The sequence below is a fragment of the Varroa jacobsoni genome, unplaced genomic scaffold (genome assembly GCF_002532875.2).
Source record: "Varroa jacobsoni isolate VJ856 unplaced genomic scaffold, vjacob_1.0 scaffold_1116, whole genome shotgun sequence".
In the NCBI taxonomy this organism is placed as follows: Eukaryota; Metazoa; Arthropoda; class Arachnida; order Mesostigmata; family Varroidae; genus Varroa; species Varroa jacobsoni.
In genome coordinates, this window is record NW_019214018.1 from 62,486 (window position 1) to 90,079 (window position 27,594).

Here is a 27,594-nt window from a genome sequence, read left to right on the forward strand (position 1 = left end):
ACACACACACACACACACACACACACACACACACACACACACACACATACACGCGAACACACACAACTCAATACAACGTACCTTCGTTGTTTGGTAAGAGGCGCCTCAAATACCGATCGTCGATGTTGCTCCAGAGAAAGCTCGCAATCTTCTGACTGCTCGCCCGGCTCCGTCGACACGTATCCTCCATTGATAAACTAAAACATAAAAAAAATCCCTAATGAGCACGCAACTTTTTAAAATCAGTACTCCGCTAAATAATATGCATTGTATGAAAATCGCTTGTCTAAAAGCAAATTTAAAAACAAGAACTTCATATGATATTAATACGTTAAGTTGTACAATCGACGCAGCTATAATTATCGATAATTTAGCAAGCGTTAGCAGTTACTCATTGACAAACATTGAGCTCACAAGAAAGTCGCGGGTGCTGCAACTAATCGTCTAACACTTATCACTTCCGACGAACAGTGCAGGTCTTCCTACAAAAACATAGTCATTTTAAAAGCCACTACCACTGCAACGCGCATTGCTCTCGACAACAGTCTGGCAAAAATATTCTATTTATGATATTTGGCAGAAAAAAAACACGTTACAAACTGTTTTCTTCAAAGCTATTTTATTCTAATATACTCCACCTTCTACGAAGTTCACTCGTATCGTTTCAGATGAAATTAAACTAGGACATTCACTTTGTCTTGCTACAAAGTTGTTTTTAGATGGTTCAAGTTAACCTATATCAGCATCCAGATCGCATGCATCTAAACGCTCACTAATCAAACGGATTGCTACGGATTAAGACGCCCTTACTGTCTCATGTTTGTGTCTGTGGTATTTTAATTAACGAGCGAAGGAATCTAATATTGAAATATCTTTCTTCAATACTATGTATTTTCATAGTTCTCTCATAAGTTTACGTATTTTGCATCAGTCCTCTTCAAGTACTTTTCTTGTGACTTCGACCTATTTTCCAGCACTCGACATAACGATGGTCGTCGATGCTGCTCTTTTAGACCAATTTGTTACAACAATCATACCTCGCAACGCTTGAGCTTAATAATATGGGTCAACCTCTAGACCAATATTTTAATGTCAAGCCGCGTTTTAATTGTACCGAGTTCAAACAATTAACTACGAAATTTCAAACAGCTATAGGGTTAGCCTGTTTTGATAATATACAGGATCCGCCGGCTCAATCGAAGAAAGCATATAAACTAACATGTATTCTATGAATCATAGCGCGTCCTTGCTTTTGTACCGCGAAGCTAAGCTAAAGTAAGTACGCATTCATTCGATATCTCTCCATAACTTTTAGTAGGGGGGCAACCGTCATACGAGTCATCTATCCGTATGATCAGTTCTAGTTATCTTCAAATCAAATGCGACTTCATTTCTTTATCTCTGCTGGTAGTAGGCAAAACTTCGTGTAACAGGTGAATAGCACAATAGCCCGACGTAAGAGTGCATACGGGAAATTATTCTCACTCAGTTTATAAAACGGATTCGCTAGATATTCAAAAAATGCCACCAGGGAGCAGCAAGCGGCATGATATTTATCACAATTGCCCTTGTGTCCGGAACACCTATATGTATCGTAAAATTCACAAAAACCCTCTCTTCTACAGAGTCTATAATGAAATACATCCGTCTGTTTAGCCGGTTCGTCCCTTTCGATTCGTTCTTCTCACAACAGCCAAATCAATATCCGCGATTTTTTTTTTCTCTTAATTTCTAAATCTTGTCTTGAAAGCTTCCGTTGCTGCCAGCTCAAGGGAACGACGCAGGCTCTCAGATACAGCGGCAAATCGACTAGGTTCCAGTGCTCTTTCGAGAAAAAAAGTTTTGACGCGATTCAATTGTTCCTTACTGTAGGATCTCCCTCAATGACGTGTATCCTCTACGCTGCAATCGAAGCTACTTTAAGATCGAACAAGCTAAGAGCAATTACCGAAGGATCAGCTACGAGGTGGCTTGATCACTCATTCAATGGTGGTTGCAGAAAGGAAAAGTGCATGGAAACCAGTTTGTCTAGGCAAGAGACAGCCTAATGAAGTGCAAGTGCCAGTGGCCGCTGCTCTGGCTCCCCGTCCCAACTCCAACGCCTCCGTCATTAGTCCCAAGCTACACTTGTAATTTATTTGGTTTTTATATTATTAAGTTGTCTTTAGATGAGAGAGATTCTTTGAACAAAAATGGAGAATAAGAGTGAGTTAGGTTGTCCCCCTAAGCCAGGGCAATTGCCTGAGTGAATCGCAAAGGGCCGGCAATGATACCGTTAGTGGCTATTATGTTCCCCTCTTAGACTGAAGAGTTGAAGCTGAGCACATTTATAGGGACGGTTAACTTGGTTAGCGTAAGCAAATTTTGCCCCTAAACGCCGAACTAGAGGCTGCCATCAAATCGACGAATGCTGCATATAGCGGATTACGTGACCCCATCAGGGTCCAGCACGCCGCTTCTGTGGAACGTTCTCATCGAAACCCATGTTGTTCCGTTGAGATGGCGTCTACGTTTTCGAAGTGGTAGTACGAAAACATTATTATTTAGACCGTTGCCTAGACGACAACGAATTTCGAATGCCTGTTGCAAACCCTATCTGGGCAGCTCATCGTGTAGGCTCCTAAGACTCCTACCGTAAGACTCGTAGGTTTCCGCATTATAAAGTCTTGTAGACGGATATCGTCTTTTACTACTGAGCCCATTGCTTCCACGCTGCAGTGAAAGAGAGCATTGGATTAGTGTTGTCACATCCCTCGATGTAAACATCTTCGAAGTGCAATTTATGAGAGCTGAAGAGCTAACAGGCAACCCGCCGAGCTGCCGCAGTGCGTTAGCAACTTTTATGGTTGACGTTCTGCATCGGCGATCAACCGAGTCTTTAATCACTTAGGGTATTTCTGTCTTTGTGACACATACGTTTTTTGACGGATCGCTACGAAAACGGACGCCAAAAAGGTAGAACTCGGTCCAAGTTCCGACACCTTGGCCATAACCCTGAGTATTCGGGTAAGACTTCCGTAAGAATTCCATAAGTATAGTTGAGCCGCGGCTTGTGTTTCCAGGGGAGGACGGAGCAGCTCAATCGTAGACTGGAAAGTTTCAACCAGATGCTGCATATATGTTTCGGCAATTACTACGTCAGATAGAGGAAAAGCTCTGAAGTGCGTTTCAGGAGCTTATTATCATCTAGGCGGCTTGACTTTTTCAGTATGTATACAGTTGGCTAGCTATAAAGAATGATTGCTTTATGTATCAACATGTTTGGTATTTACTCTGTAGCCTGACATCTCTTTTCGCAGACAGGGCACCCACGATGGGACAGTTTGCTTGCTTACTTGCTTGGATATGACAAATTAAACTAAAATGCTTCAGGTGAAGTCTTTCTCGATAAAATTTAGGAAAAGCTTTTCTACATTTCATTCGTTCTCTACATGGAAATAGCCGAACGGACAAGCCCGTCCGCGGTCTGTTTTGTCTTGACCGTATTTCTACTATCCCCAGCAAACGAGTGGAGATTAACTATATATATATATATATATATATATATATACATAGCGGTTCGGTGAAGTTAAGTTCGATCGCGAAACGTCACCCTCCAACTTGGAAAACAGTTTCGCTACCGGACTGATTGAGTGCTGACGTTAAATATCCTTGTCTGTATTTAATCGTAACCGGGATATGTGCAGTAGTTGTCTACTTTTCTCTGAGACAAAAACAGATGAGATTCCGGACGTTACAGTCCAGCGGCGATGGACAACAGAAGGCGACTACTTGGAGCCTAAAGGTAGTGGTCAATTTGTGCACAGCGTACTCAGTACCTTCATCTGCACAGTCCGCTACTTATGCAACTCTTGCCAATTCTCATTAACACTCTATCATTTGTCTTGATCCGGAGCAGACTTCCAGTATAGCTAACTTAACAATTGACACCGCTTTAAAGGTTGCCATTGGAAAATGTGCTATTAGAGTTTCATAGCCAAATCAGGTGACTTGGATTATCGCATTTGGGCTCGTCTGGCGGCGCGCGGATATGATATGTCTATCTATGATACATTAAATATATACTCAACATTGACTCAGCTCTATAATTGCAGGTATTATAGACTTGAAATAACTACTTATTAACACCATAGTGTTATAAAGGCATTTTGTTTTTGACGGGTAATCGATTCATAGGTAATAAATATTGCTTAGATTTAGAGCCGTCATTTGCATAGCAACAGTAACTAGCTAGCGCAAACATTGCCTCACGATTGTTTAGAATTTTCCTAAAACTTCTAAACATTTACAAGCTGTATGCCCTTCAAACTCTTAATTGGCGTAGTTTGTGTGTTGCGAATGCAACGCCTAAGACAGGTTAGCCTTCATAAAAGAAACCGTCTGATTAACTGAGTCGGACATCATCTGAGGCCCATGCAAATTCTCTCTTTGAATGCTGTACGCCCTGTACTGTTGTCAATCGTTGCTTCAGACGGCTAGCCTCTACCATTGCGTACGTCCGCTTTAAAATCTAGATCAACTCAAGCCAAGACATTATTCTCTAGGCGCCGTAAATTTTGCCAACCCAATGTTATCATACTAGTGCAGAAAGAAACATACCAGTGACAACATTAAGCAGAAAAGAATCAAGTTCCGTTTATTCTTCTCGCTAAAACATCTAGTGAACTGGGAAAATAGCCGTAAGGGCATTTGAGGTGGGCAAGAGCACATGCGTTACCTGAGAGCTCTTTCGCTTGATTTCAGTGTTCCATATACTCAATTCAACGAAATGAAAACGAAGCAGTCTTGCTAGTTCAAAGGACACCACTCGAATCGTTCAAACTATGATGACAAAGGTAATACAGCCGGTCTTCTATCGTTCGTTGCGAAACACGCGCGAAGAACAATCTAGCGACATTTTCATGAAGGTATACTGTCCTCTCTAGAAGCCTACAGGATTTATGATTGATAACGCTGTGTCCTGCCCCGAACGTTGCTAGAGACCTCCTCTCCGATCACACATCCAAGTTCTGGTGGCATTTAAGTTCGACCCATTCGACTTCACTCGAAGTTGGCTAAAGCTACACAGTTGTTATCGTAGAATGGATACAGATAACGCTCGACCAGAATTGAGCGCGATTGCTGTAACACGCAGACATATTCGTGAACTTTCTAAAAATGAGCAGTTTCAAAACAAATAAAAATCACTTACAGGCCTTATGAGACGCTTTTTAAAGATCCTCGTGCAATATACCCAATGCTGGACAAAAAAAATTAGTGCTGAGTCTCAAGTACGAGGTGGGCCACATATGTATTTAGCTGTGCGAGTTGGTTTGGTGCAATCATTGCTGAAGAGACATACACGGACCATGCGTATCGAGCCCCGTTCATTGCACAATGATCAGTTCAACGTTTGACTAGGTTTAGTGTTTGCCAATTCTCGAAAGTTCGATTATCTGGTCAGTAGGAGAGCACCAATGCAAGCGTTAATTTAGCAACTCTGAAATAAAGCACGCCCACTCAATCATTACACATCTGATCGGAACAAGCCTCCTAAAAGCATTATGAGACAACGTAGAGAATATCAGCCTGCAGGTGATCCGCTACATCGAGTTTGTAAAGGGCGCACCTGTCGAGCGTGCCCACCGCTCGCAGATCGATCGCTCCTTGTATATGCTGCGAATTACAAGATGTGATCATCCACTACGATGATCAAAGCGTAGAATGTCGAAATACGAACTCATACTATTGCAAGGCCAGCTATAAACCGCACGCTAATGTATTCGATGGTATAATATAACGCTAACCTATCAACGATAGCGAAACTGGCGTAGCGGCTGCGGGCATATCATAGAAGCACTGGTCGGATTGGGTCAATCGTTAAATATTGATGGTCATCGTTGGTTGCAGTTGCTATACACTAAAAATACGAACATAAGCATGCGTTTTCTATGTCAGCAAGTGTGGGAGAGCTTAAATCCGGCCACAAAAAGACCTATCGGGCTCAATAGCTTATATTTATGGCGATGTAACACCAACAGATCCTGATACAAAGTGTCGGGTTCATGATCCACGAGTGAACGATTCATTACTATAGCATATTTTACGCATGTATTGTGTTCAAGCATGATCGTATGAGTAGTACACCAAAAGAACACTGTGCTTCAAAGGAAAAACGGTTCCTCACACAATGACATTAGTTATTGGAGCTCGACTTTCTTTATGCCAGAAGTATAGGTGCCATTAAATGAAGTCATTTCAAAACGAAGACATGTCGAAAAATTGCATCAAGTTCCTATCACAATCCACAACTATTCGAAATGGGGAAAAACAACTATATAAAGGCATAAAGAATACATTTGGCGGTGATCTGTAATCAAACCATCCGTTTTAATGGCCAAGCAATTACCCGGACATTTCGCTTGGACCAAAGAACTGAATTCCTTCCTGAATATTGTACATAGCATAATAGAAACAGGGTAAGACTTAGAGATCAATCAGTGCGATTTTTAGCGGCAGCGTAATACTGCGTAGTACCGTCATCGTTTCACTCACCTGAATCTCATAGTCTTTTTCGTACACAAGAACATAATCGATATCTCGAAACGGTACCAGCATCTCATCAGCTTCCGGTGGCCGTCTGTTGGAGTGCCTCCGCATTCTCAAGGCCCTCGATTCCCAGGTATTGAAAGCTTTCGAGTATGCTTTGACAAGTGGCCCGCCTTTGAACAACTTCTCCATCACCGAGGTAAGGTCGCTATTCGATGACGTGCTAAAAAGGGGCCGGGACAGTTTCCTTCGGAAAGCATGTCAAGACCCTCATGAAAAGTAAAGATTCACTATCTTTTTCCAAACTTTCTTACCGCCACACATTTAAGCACACCGAAGTTAGAAATCGCAAGTGAAGTCAATCAACGCGCATACAGGTCAGCAGGTCCACGGAGTTCTAACGTTGATGGAGGCCGCGTATGGCCGCCGCAGGCCGCAAAGCTTGCAGGCCGTTACACGGCAAACTGCAGTCTCGTGGTATCCTTAGAGTGTCCTGGGGCACTGCGGACTCTTGTCTGCAGTGGAGATGGTCGCAAAGGCGGTGCCAGCTGTCATAAAGGGGGTAGCTGGACGGCTGTCCAGCTTCAGTCTGTCACTCTTTCGCTTCGACTCTATAGGGCTCTTTCGAGACTTTTGTTAGTTCAGTTTGGCTAGCGACTAGCACGCATCGACAACTCGTCGACTGAATCGCTCGTAGGTTAATGGTCCAGAATGACCAACCCTCGCCCCTCGTGGTCGACTCTAGCTTATGGCAGAGGTTTGGTTTGCTTACACGTTGAAATTCAACGGGTCGCATATGTGTCCCCCCTCATGGCTCGACTGGTCGATAGTAGAGCTCTGTCAAGGGCGGAAGGTGCTACCGAGAGACCCTCAAAGGGGGTCATCTATACAAGTGTCTGTAGTGTGCAGCAGACGAAAGGCGGCAACACATTAACCAACCTTATGAAAGTAGGCTTAACTTAGGTATCTGCTATCCAAGGATCTAATACGAGTTTTCGATAATGTAACGTGGTTCGTTCGCGGAACAGGTCATGTCTAATACATGATAATCTCGTGCTGTATAAGTGTTGTTGAAGTAATGGGTGAATACCGCGACGTGTAAGATTAGGCGGATGAAGCTTCATACCACACGGCTAAGGATTAGCTCAGTGGATTATCATCTTATTTAAAAATTCATACACTAACACCGCTTGCTGAAGAACAGCCTTATATGTATGACTAGCTAATTATGAAAAAAAAATAATGTGAATATCTAATTGAACAACGCTAATTCTCTTTAATGAAATGACGGGATGTAAAATATAAAAGTTTTAGTTAATTAAATCTTCGGCAGACATTAAGTGAAGTTCAGGTCATTTTTAAGTCAACTATTTTAAGTAAATTAAGGTTTTTAAACGCTGTTTAAAATTGTCCTAAGATGATCTCAATCAGTTTCTATGCAGGAGCCATTGGTGACATCGTATATGATCAAATATAACCACACAAGTAGACACAGAACCGATTTTTAAATCACGGCAGCTTCAAATTGAGAATTCTTCTGCCCTGTTTAAAATGTTTACTCGGCAGTTGTTTCCCTTTATCACCATGGTGATCACTTAGCCTCTGTTTTAATGACTTGCATTCCCTAGTGCTATCTACACCTAAAATACTGCCTAAATTCGTTGTTCCTTTATTGTAACATCAACATGATATTTTATGTCAACAAAAATATTTGCTTTCTTATTCTACTATACTTGTTGTGAAATGTTTGCCCTTGACGAGGTTGAAATCAACAGCCCTTACCCGAAAAAAAATGTTTTATCATATACAAAACATTGTGACAATAGACCTACGCATCTTGTATATATATATACAGATGACGGAAAGTTGGAAGAAGTCTTTAACTATTTAGTTTTTATTTATAAGCTATTGGATCTGAAACTCTAGAGCTTAGGAAGCCAAACAGCATTTTTTACGGAGTCATTCTGCAACCATCACTTGAATTTTACCCCATATATATAGACATCAGGAAAAGTAAGGTCAGTAAGCAACGAAACGGCCTTATTCCCCGCAGTTTTTTGCGTTCGTATTTTTTTTAAATACGGACGTGGTAAGCTCGTGTAGAGCAACAAGTGACCTATCAGTAGCTTTGCGTTGATCATTTAGTATGAGTGCAGTAACTATTGAAGTTATGCACATACAAGTCCATATTGTATGCAATATGGGCGTCTATAGGAGTTATAGGGCAATATTAAGGTGACTTCCCTACAAATGTGTTTTAGTACAATGATGTTTTATGTATAGAAAAGTTCGCAAAGAACCTGCGTCGAGAATGTATGTGACAGTAGTATTTGAAACAGGCTCAATCTGTATTAAGAAATATTCAGTTGGAAATGTCATTTATATTGGCCAATGGTGAGGCTATGCTACGACAAAATACACACATGTGTTCGTATTCTCACGTTTCTGCTCTTAGCTCTGTATATTATACACAATAAACATACGATACTCTCTCAGTTCAAGATAAATTTGTTTTTCTACTTGTCGGATTTAACACCTCTGTATAAGTCGAATGAATAGTTTGAGATGTTATGGGCGATGTTGGTAATGATAGTACTGAAGAACCGCCGTGAATCATAAGTGAGCGGCGATGACATTCTTGAGACAAACTCTACAGACATAAATTGGCTAGGCGCCTACGTGTACTGTGAAGCTCGTGTCGTATTTTTGTTTGCAATGCCGTGAAGTATTTTTTCGGAGGAGTGTAAAAGTACTTGTCCCACGGTTCCTGTTTAAAAACTCTTAAGAAGAATTCAGACTGCTTTCTGTTGCCACTGTTATGATATAGTAGAAATAATCGAAAGTATTCACTAAGCATATCAGTATAGGTGAACAGAATACCTTAGAAATCGTATGTGTATACGATTAGGCAAAGTATTTATACTTTGAACTATACCCGTGCATTGTCAGGATGGACAAACGAAGAATCGAATTTTAAACTCCTAGATAATAACAATACTCCTTAAAACTTAACATAATACCAAGATAACTTATTGACAGATTTGAACGACTGTGGTGGACTGCTGTGACTGATCGCTGAACTGTCACTGAATTATCAGTGGGAAATTTACGTACGATTAACTATTGTTTGTTAGAGCTGAGGCCAATTCGACAGTTAACAATATCAATTAAAAATAAGTGCCCCTAGATTTTTACGATGTAGTCGGCAATTCGCAGTTAAAGGTCTGATAACTTTTGGTACACAACTAGTTTCAAGTAAAAAAAAAAAACAGGCATCCGCTAGCGAAGATTTAGTAGCATTTACAGTAAAGTGCGTTGCTTCATAAATTGATTTTAACCGATGTCATTAGTCTTTTCTGGTATTTTCATGTAGAACCGCCGACAGCAATTTCACAAAGAAATCGAAAGAACTGAATGGCCCCAACTCGGCTCAGTAAACTCAACTAAAGCATTAATTTAGCTTTCATAGATCATAGATTGTGTCAGATGTCGTAAGTGTTAAAAGAAGTTTTGACAACTATACCGGCATAACGCATCATTGAAACAAACAATATTGTCGACGTATGCGCCATCCATGATCATAGTTCAGAATTTATGCACGACTCTGGTATAATTATTTACAACAATTATAATAAACGTTGTGGTTACACAAACTTCACATGATTAAGTTGGCTTTGAGAAACGGTGCGAGCATCGCTACGCTTCCTCCTCTTTTGTCGACAAAATGCAACTCGTGGCTGTGTCGGTACTTGGGCAATTCCGAAATTAGGCTTGACATTGTACAGCAGAAGTTCATGTGGTGGACGAATCGTATATTTATTTATCTAACTTGCCAGTTATAATTATATATAATGCGTCCATTATAATGTATCGATCCTGTAGCTATCATCAAAGCTCTTTCTATGAAGAGTATTTTTCCATCAGCGGCACGAAATCATTAGTGGCTCTTACAAACTTACCTTTGGTTCACATGACGTCCTTTGAAGTTTCTCAAAAAAAGGACAGCTAATTGATATTCCGTCAAAAATGAAATGGATTCCGGTGTTTTTCTCTCTCGTGTCATTGGTTATTTTCAATGATAGCATCAAGCAAATTTTGGTCCATGCAGCCCCACCAATTTCTCCCAGTTGTTCCGTGCAGTAAAATTAGTTTATCTATATATATATATATATATATATATATATATATATAGTAGCGGATGTTTTTGTTCTTCTATCGTTTCATTTCTGATGCGGAACGCCCTACTGCATAGTGTTTTTTTTAATTGTTTTGTATTTATGTAAAACTAGGTACCGAAATTGATTTAATCCAGATAACAAACAGAAGCAATTTTAAATCGTTTGGTTTGCATTTAGCACAAATTAAATTTAATAAAAATTTGATTACAAAGGATTGTAATCCTACAGGTCCCACATTATTATGGGGCCAACCGTGATCGGACACACCTTGGTAAGTTGTACCTGAACCATGCTAGAATTTGAAGACTCAGTACCTAAGTTAAAGTTCCGACGAGGCTATGGGATTATCTTACACTTTCGCTGGCATAAAGAATCCAGAATATTGGTTTAGGGTATTACAATTACTAGCGAAAACGAAAGTCTAGGTTTAATACTTTGGCCTTATCCTCTAAAACTTTTTGGGATTATTAAAATGAACGTGAAAATAGCTTATTACATATGAATGACGAATGCGGAACTGCTGTGGCATCGAAAAAATTCACACTCCATTTGGGTTCAGACGCGAAGAGTTGATTAAATTCCGTGAAGTCCTTTGGAAAAGCAAATTAATGCTCTGAAATATGTGAACTGTCATAAGTTTTACAAAACATGTTTTTTGTTTGCTGTAGCACCAAATTATGATAATCTAGCAAATTGCAGAACGACGAGTTGAAAATTTTTTCAGAAAATAAATTTGAACAGTAAGTGAATTCAGGAAGCCTTAACACGAACATTTACTCGCGTTCCAAGAAGCAACTAGACACAGCCAGGTAAGGACTTTTTGCAGGAAAAAAAAAACGAGTGGATCTAAGAAGAGACGTTTAAGAGAATCGCAGAATTAAACTAATTCGCCCGAGCGAAAATTTTTTAAGCAAAGGAAAAGGGTCGCAGGATCGCTTTTTAAGCACAAGGAACTAGTTATCCTCGATAAGTGCTATCATAAATGCAAAATGTCGTGGTTTGGGTGTGCTAAAAGTAGGCATCTTAAGCTGAAATCTCGTTTTAGACTAAACTTTAACATGCCCCTGGTAACATAATACTTAATGATCAGAGAATGTATCGTTATCTCTAGATGGAACACCTGTATTTTGCTCACTTGCACAGAAAGAAGACAAGCAGCTATCCAAACTTTTCTACATAATACCCTAACTTTGGGCTCTATCCTTAGGCAAGATATTGCTTTAATGAGTGCTACTTGTGCGTCACAGAATCTACGCAAAAATGAATTGGAGGTTATCTACTACTCCGCTGGCTAGCATCGCCATCGTAGCAGTTGCTTAATAAATATAAGCGCATTCGTTTAGTCGAAGTTCGTGGAATATGTTTGCGCCAATCTACTTCATAACATATGGTACGTGATATAAATTAGTTATACGAAGCCAATTTCAGTAATTTTGCGGCAAAAAGAGCACACCATTTTGCCGGTAGGGCTTTTGTTAACATAGTTGGTAGCAATTAAGGGATATAGACTAATATATTCCTCCTTTTTTGCTTAACAAGTATGAATAGGCTTATTATAATATTGTACCAGTTACTTAGTCCTTGATCGTATAAGCAACTTTCGCGCGAGAGATGTGCGCAAATGATATCCGCGGAAGCTAATGGCATGTCTAGTGGCGCACGTGTGCTACTGCCATGTCCGGTAGTGAATGTCAAAATAAGCGAGCGCTGTCTGCCCTCCCCTGTGTGTCTGTGTATGTGTTGATATGAAAAAAACGAATGAAGTGCGGTTTTCCTCTGTGCGTGCATGTGCGATGTGCCCATGACTGTCGCATTAGCAAGGCATCGACTCTAATTAAGTGCGCCACCCGAACCTACGACTATGTCAGAAAGGTAAGTGATCAGACTGGACACTGAGCAAACCTGAGTCAGTCAGTCAGTCAGTTTGTCCGGACCATCGACTGTCGTTCGAACTAGGCCAGGTCGTTGTGCGAATAGGGAAGAATCTAGAATTTTAATTTTGATTAACATCCAATTGAAACCTCTGCCGACAATCGTCCTGTAGGTCTCGCTAACTTATTTCTACAGTTAGTAAAGGTGTACTTAAAAGAAAATTGTAGTTCGAACATCAGTTAGGCTTAGAGTTGTTAGCATCTCGTGTTGCTGCTGTTGTTGTTGATGCTTGCATTGCTTGTATACAACAACAATACATTATAACAACAGTAACCGTACTGGCAGCGAAATCGCCAAATAGTTAACTCTAAACACTGCGAGTACAGAGGCGAAAAGACAATGCCCAAGGGTTAATGATGAATGCCGATGGTAGTACAGTGAATATTACCATCAGCATTAGCAGTCAACCGACAAAATGGTAAATTGTTATACCGAGAAACGGACCGTTCGGCAGCGAAGTTGCATAGAAATTTATTTTAAATGAATGGTAGACTGGCTGGCTCCCTGGTAAACCAGCCGATGGAAAAGAAAACAATGGGGCTGTGATAATGATAATAGTAGCAGGTATATTGGAAAACAATGGAGTAAATTTGTTTCAAGTGAGCATTGCGTTGTAATCTAAATTGAATGTACTTCTGCGTTCTCCATCTATACATTGTTACATGTAAAACAAATACGGTCGAAGAACGTTAGGGTCAATTGAGGTTTGCGCATTCGACGGCTCTTCTACGATAAATCACAGGTATAAGTTATATGGGATGAAGGAGCACTACAAAACGAAACCAAATATGAAGGTATACTCTATTTTAGTGATTAGCCAACTCAACAAAGATTAGCTACCCTTACCACAGGAAGCACAAAATAGTATTCGTACGATGCTTACAATCAGAGGCCAGTAATCAATCAATGTTATTTGAAACAAAATGAAAATTGCCAGATGAATGAATTTACATATCGTCCGCAAATAGGCAACAAAACACATTTAGACGAAGATGTACCGTTTGCAAATTAGCTATATGCCTATCAGTTATTGAATGTTTTTTATTGCGTATATAATTGACCTCTTTCTCCTTTTTATTAATGAAATTATACTTAGTAATTTGCTGAAGTCGGACAAACTGCTTGAAGTTCACCAGTGGACAAGATTGTTGCTTTTTTATTGTTGTATCGTATTAACAGTAAAAAAAACGGTGGGTCCTAAAGACTTCGCATTCTTCGTTGTCTCTTGGAGTAAACAATCTCAATGAATATTTCTGTTAAAAAAAACTATTTACTTAAGGAAATACTACTTATTCAGTGTCCGGCATTGTGCTACTTCAAGAATTCTGAAAATACTCGACCAATGTCGATGCAGAGTTATCAGTTTACCGTTATCGCCTTTGCCTTTCCTGCTAAACAACACCATCATAGTTATTTACTCCACAACTCTATTATTTCTATTGAGAGGAGAAAGGGATGAGAAGACTGGCTGGTGTGTATTTAGTGGGACGTCGCTGTTGCGGATTTTGCCTGTACGGATGTGTGTATTGCGTATTGTTCAGTCAGTCATTTGTGTGCAGGCATATGTGTGTGTGTATATACTACTTTGTGTGTTTTATGCTTGCCACCCCTCCTCATTACCATCATCATTTTGACGTCGATCATCGTGGCTATGGTCGTCGTCATATCGTTGACGTTTTCCCGCCGTAACAACATCAGTCACTTGCTCCTGTCTGTCCGTTCGTTCGTCTGCGTCTATTCTAAGTATGTGCCACACGGCTGGTTGTCACACTAGATAACGTTGGGCTAACGACAACAACATTAGCATCATGCGCAAAACCGCAGCGATCAAGGGCTTTGACCAAGAACCCCTGCTGTTGATAGTAGTGTGGCGACCACAAACTACAAATCAGCAGTGGTAATAGTACACCAAAAGCTATTACTGCCGTATTACCACAGGCAAGGGTAACAATGGTTGACCCCTTTCTCTTCTTTTGCAGTTGCGTTACTATAAGCTCTTCTTCTTCACCCTTCTCTCCGTATTCGATACAATGCGCAATTTGTTGGGCAGCTGTTGGCCCTCGTGGCCTGCTTGTTCATCGGCGCTGGTGAGTGTTGCCGATATTGTTGCGCCTCAACAATAGGAAGTTCGTCGTGCGACCAACATCACCATCGCCACCAACGCTATAAAGTAGCATTCCCTCAAGAACCCCGCTACTGCCCGTTCTTGTCTACTTGTTACTGTCGCGATTCTGCTGTTTTGTCGTTGCAGCGATTACCGCTATTGCTGCTGTTGCTACAGCGGCGGTACAGCCCTCGCCACAAGTTGCGCGCAGCCGCGGTAGTGAACGAGCACTGCAGACATCCGTTAAGCGCGCGGTTCGCGCCGACCGTTGAGTGCACAATGTCTGACTACGTTGACTTACCATCTGTCTGTGCTATGGTGGCAGCAGAGCCCGGTGCGATAACGGCCACTATCTTTAAGAGCGTAGAATAGTAATGATAGTATTGCAGTTGTTCCCTGCCTTATCTCATTCATCCAGTCTGCTCGGAACCCGCCGCACCGAAATTCCCTGTGCCATAGCACAAGGCGGCAGCGCCGATGGTCAAATTGAATTCTTTGTGCAGTTTCTTCCCACTTATAAATATCATCTTCAGCTCTATGCGGGTACAGACAGTCCAATACAGACAGAAGGTCAACTGAAGTTAAAGAAAGCTTTATAGAAATTTTATTAAGAGTTAATTTTATTGATTATGATTTCGCGCAAGTAGTTCTTATTCACGCTGTAACAATAAAACAACTTCGCCGACAACCGACAGAGAAGCATTTAAACGTACATTTATGTGACTAGTGTCACCGATCATGCCTTCATTAACGCTGGAGAATCAGGACTTTAAAGTAACGTGTTTTCAGGTGTACACTGGTTCGACAAAAGTGAGAAAGATTGCTTTGATAGTTGTTCTGTTATTATCACATGCGGCTATCCCACATGATGCCATTGACATATTTGTATGCGAAGTTGGTAAAGCGAAAAAAGAGTTCTATTAATAGACCGTTGAAAATGTCAGGACTCCTCCCTCCCTCCCTCTCTCTGCTTACCGCTATTTGGTGAGTGAAGAACAGGAGGCTTTCGGAAACGGAAACTACCGTACGACAGTTGAGTGACGGTGTGATGTCGATTTTACCTAATTTACTATAACAATATATCGACTGATTCCAATTTACACTGCAGCTACCAATTTCGCCTATGCTTTATCCTGTCCCCTTATGACTTAATTATTAAGTGCTTTAGAGAAGTATGGTGTAATGTTACGTAATTTTTGCTCCCAGTCAGGATTTCAGATAAACCTACTCTATTTCATCATTCTTTTTCCCTGGATTAAAAACATTCAACACACGAAATTATTTTTATTTGGAAACCAATACCTTTAAGGCTTAATTATCTAAATGTTCTTGGTTGAAACAAGGGTGTTTCGTAGCATAAAATACTCAGTCACTTGCTGTCGGTACGCGTAAGTGGCTGGAAAGATAACGAAGCCAAATTTGTTGAAAATCTGTATTTGGCTACGACTATTTTGGCAAGAGTGATCTCGTTGTGAGCATTTTTGTTTAGATTCGCGTAACAAGCTTCCAATATTAAACTTTCATATTTGTTATTATTTTCACGCTGTGTTATTTCAGTATGGACCACATCGAGGTCGGGATAAAGAAGCTTCGGGTAAACCCGTCTCGGTAAGTACCGCTGTATTCGTACTACTTCGCTTTTATATGTCTATATATTGTGAATTAATCTATTCTATCAAGAAACCCATGTTTTTCTGATAATTGTACTCAAGTCGAGCAAATAGTCTTCTAATTAATACTTTGCTTATATAAATATAGGTTATACAAAAAGATGTGCACCTCAGTTTTCTAATAGTGCATAGTTGCTAACGCAGTAAACGAATAAAAACAGCATAGTGTATTTCATCGCGCTGTCCTTCATGCGTCTTTAAAATTTATTGCTAGTATCCCTGTACTGCAATTTTGATACACATTAGCTAAGTTCATATATAATATATACACGAGTGCACTTAACTTCTTTCATACAAAAACTGCAAGAGTTCTTACTGGACAAGGTTTCTTCAATGGTTATGACATCTTGAGCTCAAAGACATTCGTGCTTAGACCAAATAGGCATGAAAATGTCCATTGTGGATATGGCACGGCAAAAGTTATTCCCTCTTCTTTCGAAAATATCTAAATAGGTTTGTTAATCACGTTTCTGGTCGATTCTTCAGATATTCAGCTGATATATCTCATCTAGTCTGAGAGTAGGCGCAACTTGTGCCCGAAATTTTTCATAAGCTAGAAAGAAAGGCCTGTAGTGGAGATCTCAACTTGGATGCCTCGCTCATTTCGGTCACTTGTTTTAAGAGACTTTTACGGTTTTTGTTTGTTCCGGTTGTATTCCGGCTGGGTCCTAGAGTCGAGCTAACACAAAGATGCGTGGAAGCCATCGATTCTCGAGTCAGCTGTGTCGCTTTGGTTGCGAATTTATCGGAAACGTTCAGGGACCCTGAAAGTCAATGCGAAATAACTTTGTCAAAATTTACGATTTAGTCTCGGCTTTATTAAGATCTGGTTATCGATTCGTAGGACTGAACATCTGTTTTCCTCTCACCAACGGGTACCTAATAAAAAAAAAGCGTAATCGTCGCGCTATAGCTGTTATGGAAACTTAATGCTCGGATGAGCGAACACCTACCGGATGATGCACTGGAGAAGTGATTTGTACTTCCTGCAGGTCCAGTGGAATTTGTAGTAGTGGGAACTTTGATCAAAGCTTTTGCACCGCACAGCTTGCACTCATATCGAAATTGATACGGCTCTGCAGCCATTTTTGCGTGCTGTTTCAACAGCTTCTTCTGCAATCTGTATGGGAACGAAGTATTTTTTTTTGTCATATAAAAACGTCATATTAATAGATATTGGAAGATAGCCATAGGTTCCGCATAAATGAGTGATTTGGATACCGTCCTCTCCTGTTAAATTCACGTTAAAAAGTAAGGATAATTGCGTAAGAAATTTTAACATACTTAGAAAGTGTCCAAGGTCTATGCGTTTGTTTTTCTTGTAGGCGTTTAAGTTTGCCATCAGAAATTTTTTTGCTCTTCCGGAGGTCTACACGCAGATATGAAGGAGTCCACAGGATGCCGCATTTTTGACATACAATATCTTTTGGGAAGATGTTACCCGCTTTACCTGTGGCATGTAAAAAGTCACTAATTCAACAACTCGGCCATCTTTTTGGTATACAGATAGCAAATACAATACAATATCTGATGGCTTTGCGACGTTTCAGAAGTGTTTCTTGCTTTTACCTAGTTGCATGGTGTTTGTTGTGATTAAATCTGAATTATGACAAATCGTATTGCTACGAATAAGCTCACCATACTCTTCGTACCGAAGCATGTTCGCTCGGTGAAGGTAGACAGCTGGTAACTCTAACTGCTTTCGTCTTTCTGGCAGACCATTCCGTGCCGATTGGACCTTGTGTAATAGACTTGCAACGTTAGTTAGAAACAGAATTCTTGCTTCAACTGCTGAGTCCCGGTCAAGCTTCGAGGTTAGCTTATCCTCACGAATCCTGAGCACTTCCATCTCTTATTAAATAGATTCGCCTTTAAGACCGAGATACACAAACCCACAAACAGGGTGCAGTCGCAAAACCGTCGCTGCTTTTGCTTTCCTTTTCGAACAAAAATCGTGTTTTCAGTTAAACTACAAAGCAAAGACAAGTAATATACACTATTATATTAGGGTAGATTTCGAAACTGTCTGGACCTTGTCTTGTTGGATATATTTAAATCAGCGCGAATCATATTTATCATGCATAATAATTATTTTAGCGACAGCATTGACTACAGAAACTTTAACGATACCGAATTCCTTGAGCACTTATTCTTTCATTAAAAAGTTGCTGATAGGCTATCTTACACATTGTGGCTGTTTTCTTCGAAGCTCTCTCGTGGAGCGAGCAAACAAAATAATAATCACTGGCATTTAGATGATGTTCTACCTTGACTTGGTATTTGTGATTCGGTTGTGGTACGAAAAGGTGCCACACATAATCCATGATGAACAGCTTCCCACATTCTAAATTATTTTTTATACTGTATCAATACTATTTGTACATATATAACCCCAAACTAACTCGTCTGTGGTGAATTAGTTTGTTTTCTGTGAAAAATTAGTCGAGGTAGAAGAGATTAGCGAAGTGTGATAGCGCCGAACGTACCGCATGATGTTTTATTGGCGCCACAGCGGCCGTGTTACTAGGTTGCAGAAAGCAAGCTGTTCGTACCAGTGGAGACAATTGTTATTGTTGTGTTCTGTTTGTGTGTGGTGTGTTTGGATGGCAATTTGGCGTGGAATTTGAAAAAATCGAAGCTTTTTCTGAATTCTGTTCTAAAGGGCATCACTGCTAAGGATGTCTCAAGATGATGATGATAGCCCTCGGAAGTCGCTGCCGGTCCCAAATGTTAACGAACGGCCACTGCGAAACCGAAAAAGGAATTCAAGGGTTTTTAACGATGATCAAGATACTTCGTGGGGGAACAGATCGCCTCGCAAGCGCGGAGGTCAATCTGGTCATCTCGCCAGCCCTCGACAAAGCCATCATACCTCATCGATTTCCGGAGCTTCCGGTGGTCCTGGGGGCAGTGGTATCTCGATCAAACAGGAGAAATCCGCTTCATCGAGAGATGGGCTTGCAAGTGACAAACGCGATAGACTTTCTGGCCATTCCATTGGGCCTCTGGTCAAAACAAAGCAGCGAGTTAGCAGTGTTCGGGGGCCCGATCGCGTTTCCATGGGAATTGCTAGTAACCGATTAAAGAACTTCCTCAAATTGCCTAAAGCCCATAAATGGGTCATGTACGAATTCTTTTATAGCAATATTGATGACTGCCTCTTTAATCAGGAAAATGAATTTAGCAGTTACCTCAAACAGAGCTTCCCGTTTTTAAGAACCCGTCAACTGACGCGTACCGAGTGGTCGCGCATCCGACGAGCTATGGGCAAGCCTCGGCGGTGTTCCGCAGCGTTCTTTGAAGAAGAGCTGAGATCTTTGCACGAAAAACGTGAACTGGTTCGTAATCTGCAACAACGACTTATCGATAAACTTGAATTAGTGGAACATCTGCCCGCTGAAATCCCGTTGTCGCTTGTAATCGGGACAAAAGTCATGGCTTACGTTCATGAACGAGACGGTATATTTGTTGGTACTATTGATGCTGTGGACACACAAGGTGCTACGTATCGGGTCTCGTTCGACCGGCCGGAGCTGGGTACCCTGACCTGTCCAGACTTCGAAGTATTGAGTCTTCAACGTGTGGAGAGAATGCCCATTGAGTATTTCATACAGAGACCACGAACGCTACCACCGCCACGATCGCTTTTCCCCTCTGCTCTGAAAAACGACGGAGATCCGTTGTTGTCGTCAGGAATTACGGACTCGCGTTTCGGTAGTTTGTTCCCTATGGCTTTCCTAACCCTAATCGTAACGCTAACTCGCGTATTGAGTGAAAAAAAACGTAAGATCGAAAAGCTAAAGGAGATGAATTCGTTCGCTGAGAAAAGTGTCCTTAATAGACATCTAGTTTCTGTACCATTTAAGAAACGGTACGCCATGTTGCTATTGGACCTGTCACAACTAAACCATGACTTAGAAGAGTGTCTTGAAGGTATACACAAATTCTGTGAAGACTTACAACCACAAGCTCACGAGCAGCAATCCATGTTGTCACATCCAGTGGCGCTTCGCGCAAGAGCGATTGAGGAAGCAAAAAACGTTGTCGCCTTGAGCAACGGCGATCCGCCAATGGTGACAAATGCGGCACATCTCGACCTCATTCAAAGTCTCATAATGGTCATGCTACAAATGAAAGCCGCTACCGAAAAGAAGTATTCGACCTTCGAGTTGCGATCACTACAGGAAGCAATCAAAGAGCTTCAAACGAAGGTCTCACCCCGAGTAATGACCGCCTATGAGAACGAGGTTCAGGTTCATCTGCTTCATGTCCAGCAGTTACTCACAAAACAAGCGGAAGAGAACCTTAAACACAACATGGAAACGGTGATTGAAGATAATCGAAAATAGGCAAAACTTAGCAGCCTTTTTTCGTTCTGGAGTGACTAGTTCATGCCCATGCTCTTTGTGTATGTACACAATTGTTGTATATATATATATCTCTACTCATGCGCACGTAATTCCTCATACCATTACACTGGGTTGCCGTCGTAATGCAAGTGTCTTGCTGAAATTAGATACGCTAACTAGGAGTAAATATTATATGAAAACTGACGGATCAATCGGTTTCTTATGTTATCACTAATGAATAGAGTATTGAAGTGAGAAACAAAAAGCGTAGTGCTTAATTGTAATGAAATTATAATTATTTTGTCGGAATAAATATAAATAAAGTATAATGACATAATTGCATCACGTTGTTTCCCGTCTCTGCTTAGAATAAATAAACGCTATATTTACTTTTTAGGCTTACACGTAATACAGTATTTACGTTCCGAGCGTATTTAGATATCATCAAATGTAGAAAGTTATTACAAACGAATTTGGTGGACTTGAGTTTGAGCAGCCGTTAAACTAGGTGGGCTTCTACCAATACCAACTTTAATAGGTTAGAAGTACCCTTCTTACTTTTGCCAGCGTTCTGGCAGCCTTTGGACAGTCATCATTCGCGTTTCTGTGTGTTATTTCTCTGTCCATGGGTTGCGATATACATCAACTGTATACTACACGTACTCCAGCTAGCCTGGGGTTGATTCGCGAAAGACCCGTTTTGCACGAAGTTCACATTTTCAGGACTTGGATTATATGTCTATAACACGTTACACGTGAAATGCCAGTTTTGGCCATCAAAGCCCAAACCATGCTGTTGCGGGAAGCTTCCTCGATAACAATGCGTACCTGTCCTTCGGATCTCAACATCGTGTCTCCTCGCTGATCTTCAATGCTGCAATCACCATTCTTGTATTATTACGTACTTTTTGTTGAAGGCCTTCTTGTCTTGTCTTCACCTATTTTTGATGAATTTCCGCAACGTTGTGGCTTTGCAGGAACAATAGCTATTCAGCGCTGATTTTTGAGACTAAAAGATGGTGTTTCGTTTGAAGTATTTATACTGAAATAAACTCAACAGGTTTTTATTTGTAATTTTCTAACTGGAGAACTCTAGAATTTAGTGCGCTAGTGGTTCAAATTTCGAAATCATGTCGGATTCGCTTTTAAGAGCTAAGTATTTTAAATTTAGCTGTGTTAGATTAGATAATCTAACTTAAAATTTAACTGTTCTGCCTTCGACGTCGAAGACGTTGTAGAGGACGGAACCTTATGCTACCAAGATCCTATCATAACCATAGATTAAGCTCATAGAGATAGGTGTTAAGTTCATAGAGGGCTTCATCACAAATACTTCTGACGGTACTGTAGTTATTCAGTTTAGCGAACTACCATGATCCTTCACTCGCATATCAATTTCTTAGAGAGATTAGATTAGAAATTTTAAGAGAAAGATTAGAATTCAACTTGGGTAAGCTGGGCGGTTGACTTCTGGTTGGCTAGGCATTCAGTCCATCCATGCTTTACGGCGCTGTGTAGGTCGAGCTTCTGGATCTTTTTTCACTGCAGTTCTAGCCAGTATTTCCTTCAGATAAATTTTTTTTATCAGTAAAGGATTGTCATCATTTTTTAAGGTATGATGATTTTAGTTAGTACTTTAACAAAAACTGCGAACAAAAAGTGATTATTACTGCGTACATTTCAGGGCATCGGCATCTAGCTTAATGTCACCACCCTCGCATCATCTGCGATCGATACAGCACCGCCGAAAAAATAGCGCAGCCTGTGGAGGTCCGCGTAGAAGCGGTCAACTGAAGGACAACCCATCGCCACCGCGCAACCAAACACAAAATACTTCTACCTCTGTAGCAACAGGAAGAACTACTGGGTCTACAGAAGCATCGCCAACACCCACTACGTCAAACACTACCCCTGCAGGTCAAGAGTCTGCACTTCCAGCGCCACTATCATTAGCAGACGCTCGAACTACGGCATCTACCGCATCTAGAGAGTGAGTATACTGTATAAACTAATTCATGTGGTCAGACTAGTCTATTCTTAATTCCATGTAGACTTATGATTGTTCAACAGCTTTATTTGCAATTCCGTTGTGGTAATTACTGTTACGTCTAATACTAATTTGTGCAGTATGTGAATGTAGGCTTGTTACTTCAGAAATCTTCCCCAAGTACTGGGCGTCCAGTTTGCATTCGAAAATTCCAATTACCATTTGTATAATTGCTCTTTTAGTCAGGATCATCCTCACTGATAGCGTGCACCATTGTTGGAATGTAACTTTTTTATTTGTGTTAAAATACTATGGGCATTTGATCTGCTGATGCCAAGCTCATGAGTTGATTTCCTTCCTAATTTTCCAGTATTATTTTTTGCCTAGTGCAATTCTTTGATAATCCTCGTCATGAGAAACATAGTACCCAAGCAGTCTGAATACTTTTATTGTTTAAAACATAATCTGACTAATTGTAAATCGCGTAGATGGATCTGCCTGAAACTTCTCGCAGCATTGTTTTTGTACTTTTGTTACTTTTTGCATGATGAATGAACGAAAACTTTCAAAAGTCTTTTGAAAACATTTTGTCTGTTTAAATTAGAAATTAGAAAGTTAATTTGTTAGGCAGGGTATACATTTTTGGGACACCCTGTGTTTTACTCATTTTGACTTTAGGGAACAACGATTTGGAGACGCCTTCTCGGATAACATGAGCGACTTCGCTAGCCTTCGAATAAGTGAGGGTGTTAAGAGCATTGCAGAAGGGCTAAACTCACATGGACAATTAATAGTTCCGTCTAAACTAAGCCATCAAACAAAGGCTTTCCTCAGTCATCGCGCCGACGAGCCTCGCTTAGATGTACTCAGGTATGTTACCTTCTCTTGCGTAACGAGGAATTGCTTCAGCCGGCTTGCACAAACACAGACGGTAGGTTTCCTTCGTTTTATACACCGTATAAAGCCAGCTCAAACTGCTTACGTAATACAATTTTTTCGACGGCACAGAGCCGCGTCGTTTTTAGACTTACCGTTCAAACGCTGTCCTTCGAACTTTCACAGACGCGACCTGAGCTGTTCTGCGCAGGCAGCAAACGCGACAAGTCTACAGCCCCCGGCAGCGATGGCTCCGGACGACGTGACAGCCGAGGAATTGGCTGGATACCTGGACGAGCTGTTGCATCTGCCCAAGAAAATGTCTCCGATGGCCGAGATGATGTATACGTAGCCTGAGACCGACACCTATCGCCGAATAACACACCGCTAAGCAACAGAAGCAACACCAATGATATCATTGTAACAACTTGTTGTTGAATAGTTTTTGAGCTACCAGTCTCGTATATCGCTGTGAACCGCTCACTGTGAACGACGCACGCACTTAGGGTTAAAATTGAGGACGGAAAATGAAGTAAAACATACGGCCATATTGGGCCTTATACTTGATATTTATATCTATGAACAAGATTTACGAAATAGATTTTCAAAAAATAATTCAGTCTCAATAAATACTGGCCATAATGTCTATAAAATCAATCTTGTTCGACAACGGCGAGAGTTTACTACTCGGTAGCTACCGAAAGACAGATCCGGGATTCGGAAAAATAAACCATTTTTTGAATTTCCATAGTAATAATAATAACGAATGTTTCGGGAAATGCGTGAAAAATAAGAAAAAGTAAAAGAAACCTAATTAGTGTTTATGCGATGGTGTTGAGAGGAACACTGGTATGACTGTTACTAATCTAAAGCCGAACTGAGGGAAATGTATTGGAAAACTTGACGACAACATAACTTTAGGATAAACGTTTAGTGTAGATACGTTGATAATTATGAAACTCTATAAATTTGAAACGAATTGATAAATGTATCTGTAACTAAATATAGGCACCATACAGAACTGCCATAAAAGCGTCGACAATAAAAACGAGATCAAACGTTGTTCAGTATAACTACGTTAGATATTACGTATGATATTTAGCTACTCAATGTGTTGAATTTTCAAACTTGCACTAACAGAAACAAGGAAACAAGACACTTCGGAAATTTTACTCTAAAGAAACAACAGAACCGGTAGGTATGCTTGGTAATTCAAATAGAAATTTAGTACTCATACCAACACCACGTATTACAGAAAGATGCAAAAAAACAGCCTCCGAAAAATATCGGTTGCCTATCGTGTATAGTGTTGACCCCCCAAAGGAGATTAGTACATCAATCAGTGTGGAGTGGCCTATACAATACCTAATTAAATTCCAGTCCACTTTCAGTTGAAAAAATTGTGAGATTGCGATGCTGAAGTTCATTAAAGGGTTCGAACACAAATGTTCGGTGGCGTAAAGAGCATAATGTCTAGTTGATAGTGACAAACGTGGAGTATAAGATCTAGAAATAGAGAACAATGGCGTATGTTGACAATAATGATGCGGATGATTATTGAAAACCCACATCATAAGTGTAATTATTAGGCGATACGAATTGCATAATTGCTTAATTTTTTTGGTGTTTCTTAAAACAATCATGTTGTTTAGACTATTTGGAGTCATGGCTGGTGTCTGAAGATTTGACTCGTTTGGAGTTTTTTTTTCTGCAATTCAATCTGTTATCAGCCACGTATCATCGGCGATACATTCCGCTTGATCACGACTGACCAGCTTCAATTACCTGAAATCATTTCTAATTGTTGTACTTGGAAGTCCTGAAGATACGTGAGCTGAATGCGTCTATTGGAGAGATAAAGGAAGAGCGAGGAGGAGGCAGACGAAGCTGAAAACTGAATTCACAGCTTAATAATTGAACCATATGTATCTGTAAATTGAAAAATAAAATCACTATTGTATGTTAGTATAAAAGTAGCCCTCCCTGTAAAGTAGCCCCTCCCGTGCATGTCTTTATTAGGATGCTCATGTCTCTTGTGAAGCAATGTAGGTACGTATTTGTTTTTTATTGCTAATTTGCCGTAACACATACTGTACAAAATGAAGTGAAACCCCACACACGAAAGTCGTCTGACTGGCTTAGCCGTTGCTTGAAACAATCTTTAGATCATGACAAAAGCCCACATCAATAACGAGATGACTGGCGAGATATCCACTGCATAAATACTGCAACAAACTTACTTCAGGACACATTTCATGGATATATAAGAAAAAAAGTAAATTCCTACAGTTTCATGTCTGTTTCCCCCTCATTTAATACCTGGTGGCTTGATTGATACAACAGATTTTCGGTCTAAAGATTAAACTAAATTTACCGATTAAAAAATTACAAAAGAGAATTTTTATATCAAATATTTTGTGCTTACGCACTACTTTTTGAATAGTTAAGTTTTACAAGGCCACAGTCATAGATATCCACCTGAGACCTCGTATCGTCAACCATGAGTTTCAGTGCTAAATGCCGAAAAAATCAATATAGACAACGGATGCCCATTTAACCGCAAAAAAACGAAGTACAATACTGCTAAAATTATTAGAATTATGGTAAAAAAACAAAAAAAAAGAAAGGTCTGTTTTTTCTTTCAATATGTATATAAAGTTGATTAAAAATTAATAGTACAAATCAAGTACAGGGGATGGACGCTTGAACTCAATAATATTTTAGACTAGTCGTTTGCGGTTTTGCACGCATTCACGCATTCAAAATCTCATAGCCGCGGCAAAAAACCAGTGAAAAGGATCCATGATTATCTAATCTATTTACGCGCAACGAACCGCACTCGAAATAAACCTACACGGTTATCGTAAATTAAGAACTTAATTCATCGTAAATAAGTATGTAGCTGCAGAAGAAGCAGAAGCAAATTTCAACATAGCTAAACAGAGAACCCACAACATCCAAAAACAGATTGAGCTCTAAAATGGAACGACCCTGTCTAAAAGTATATTTCTAATGATCCATTCATTTTCAATCAGGTCGTTATTGAACAACTTTTACTTCTGTGTGGTTACCACTTACCGATTGGTCGCGGAGACTTTAAATATACATCAGATAGCATAAAAGTCAAACAGATTCTCTCTAAGGTTAAAGAATTCAAGATTAATTTGATGTCGTTTGCTCTTAAACTATCACAGAAAAGAAGCAAAAAATCGTCCTTGATTCTTTTCTAGAGGGAAACTGTTTATATCCTCGATATAATAATCTTTTGCACGATCCAAAGAAGTGTTCTCTGCATTGTCGTCGCAAGATATATTTTTGACACTTTGTTGAACCGCTTTCTTATTATGTGCTTACAAAAGGCTCTTATACCTAATAATTGGCACAACGCATCGCTCATATGCGCTTTAAAGAAAAGGACAATTCTTAAAAACCTTGTAAATGGCGTGATATTGCTAGAAATATACTTTGCTATAGGCTCCTAGTCTCTATTTTGACCGATCGTTAAAAGAAAATTCTTAGGGAATCGCAAAGTTATATTGGAAAAGCAGTACAGTTGTGCGCTCTCCGTTTGAAGGGAGGATACGGTATTCGCGCCTTCCATATGTTCCATGCTCTTAAAATATCCAAGGTTTACTTTACGGTGACGCATTTTATATATGCGGCATTTGTAGATTCTCAAGCGCCATTTGGTACAGCACCAAGGACTAAAATTTTCTTTGAAAGACTCGAAGAAGCGAACGACACGTTTGACCCAGCAAGCATACTTCAAGGAGGATGAAGAATGCACTGGTAGCAGCTACAACAATCGGTAAATCACATAAGCTTTTACTACGTAGGACGATGGCTTTTGTATATCTCAAGAGAGTTTCAGGATCGGTATTTCGCTAATCTAGGAGCGTCTAATAGCGAAGTAAGTAGCTAAATCTTGCTAAGCTCTTGTTCCTACAGTACAATGTCAACACGCAACTGC

General features: G+C 40.3%; 4 protein-coding genes across 11 annotated transcripts; 2 read left to right on the forward strand and 2 right to left on the reverse strand.

Annotated features, from left to right (window-relative positions):
• Positions 1–81: 81 nt before the first annotated feature.
• On the reverse strand, positions 82–7,002 carry LOC111266791 (uncharacterized; the record flags this gene model as incomplete). The annotated part of the gene is given in 2 exon segments (XM_022844570.2): positions 82–197; positions 6,535–7,002. Coding segments are annotated over 2 exon segments (302 nt in total), but the record flags the coding sequence as incomplete, so codon positions are not given.
• Positions 7,003–12,389: 5,387 nt separating this feature from the next.
• On the forward strand, positions 12,390–25,597 carry LOC111266789 (uncharacterized). Of its 5 annotated transcripts, none has more exons than XM_022844564.2 (5): positions 12,390–12,578; positions 16,300–16,350; positions 22,446–22,751; positions 23,427–23,618; positions 23,811–25,597. In XM_022844564.2, the coding sequence occupies exons 1-5, from the start codon at positions 12,568–12,570 to the stop codon at positions 23,974–23,976; spliced, it is 726 nt and encodes a 241-aa protein (XP_022700299.1). In that variant the 5' UTR covers positions 12,390–12,567; the 3' UTR covers positions 23,977–25,597. The 5 variants fall into 5 exon arrangements, with proteins under 5 accessions (XP_022700299.1, XP_022700298.1, XP_022700296.2 ...); XM_022844563.2 differs by lacking the exon at positions 12,390–12,578 and adding an exon at positions 12,955–13,056; XM_022844561.2 differs by lacking the exon at positions 12,390–12,578 and adding an exon at positions 14,574–14,725.
• On the reverse strand, positions 16,579–18,726 carry LOC111266790 (uncharacterized). 4 transcript variants are annotated; one of them, XM_022844565.2, is made up of 5 exons: positions 18,598–18,726; positions 18,051–18,381; positions 17,697–17,862; positions 17,366–17,532; positions 16,579–17,176 (listed from the first exon to the last, which is right to left on the reverse strand). In XM_022844565.2, the coding sequence occupies exons 2-5, from the start codon at positions 18,259–18,261 to the stop codon at positions 16,959–16,961; spliced, it is 762 nt and encodes a 253-aa protein (XP_022700300.1). In that variant the 5' UTR covers positions 18,262–18,381; positions 18,598–18,726; the 3' UTR covers positions 16,579–16,958. The 4 variants fall into 4 exon arrangements, with proteins under 4 accessions (XP_022700300.1, XP_022700302.1, XP_022700301.1 ...); XM_022844567.2 differs by having other exon boundaries at positions 18,051–18,281; positions 18,598–18,711; XM_022844566.2 differs by having other exon boundaries at positions 18,051–18,349; positions 18,598–18,696.
• Positions 18,973–21,103, forward strand: LOC111266788 (protein lin-9 homolog). Its single transcript, XM_022844559.2, has one exon. The coding sequence runs from the start codon at positions 19,091–19,093 to the stop codon at positions 20,759–20,761; it is 1,671 nt and encodes a 556-aa protein (XP_022700294.1). The 5' UTR covers positions 18,973–19,090; the 3' UTR covers positions 20,762–21,103.
• Positions 25,598–27,594: the final 1,997 nt, after the last annotated feature.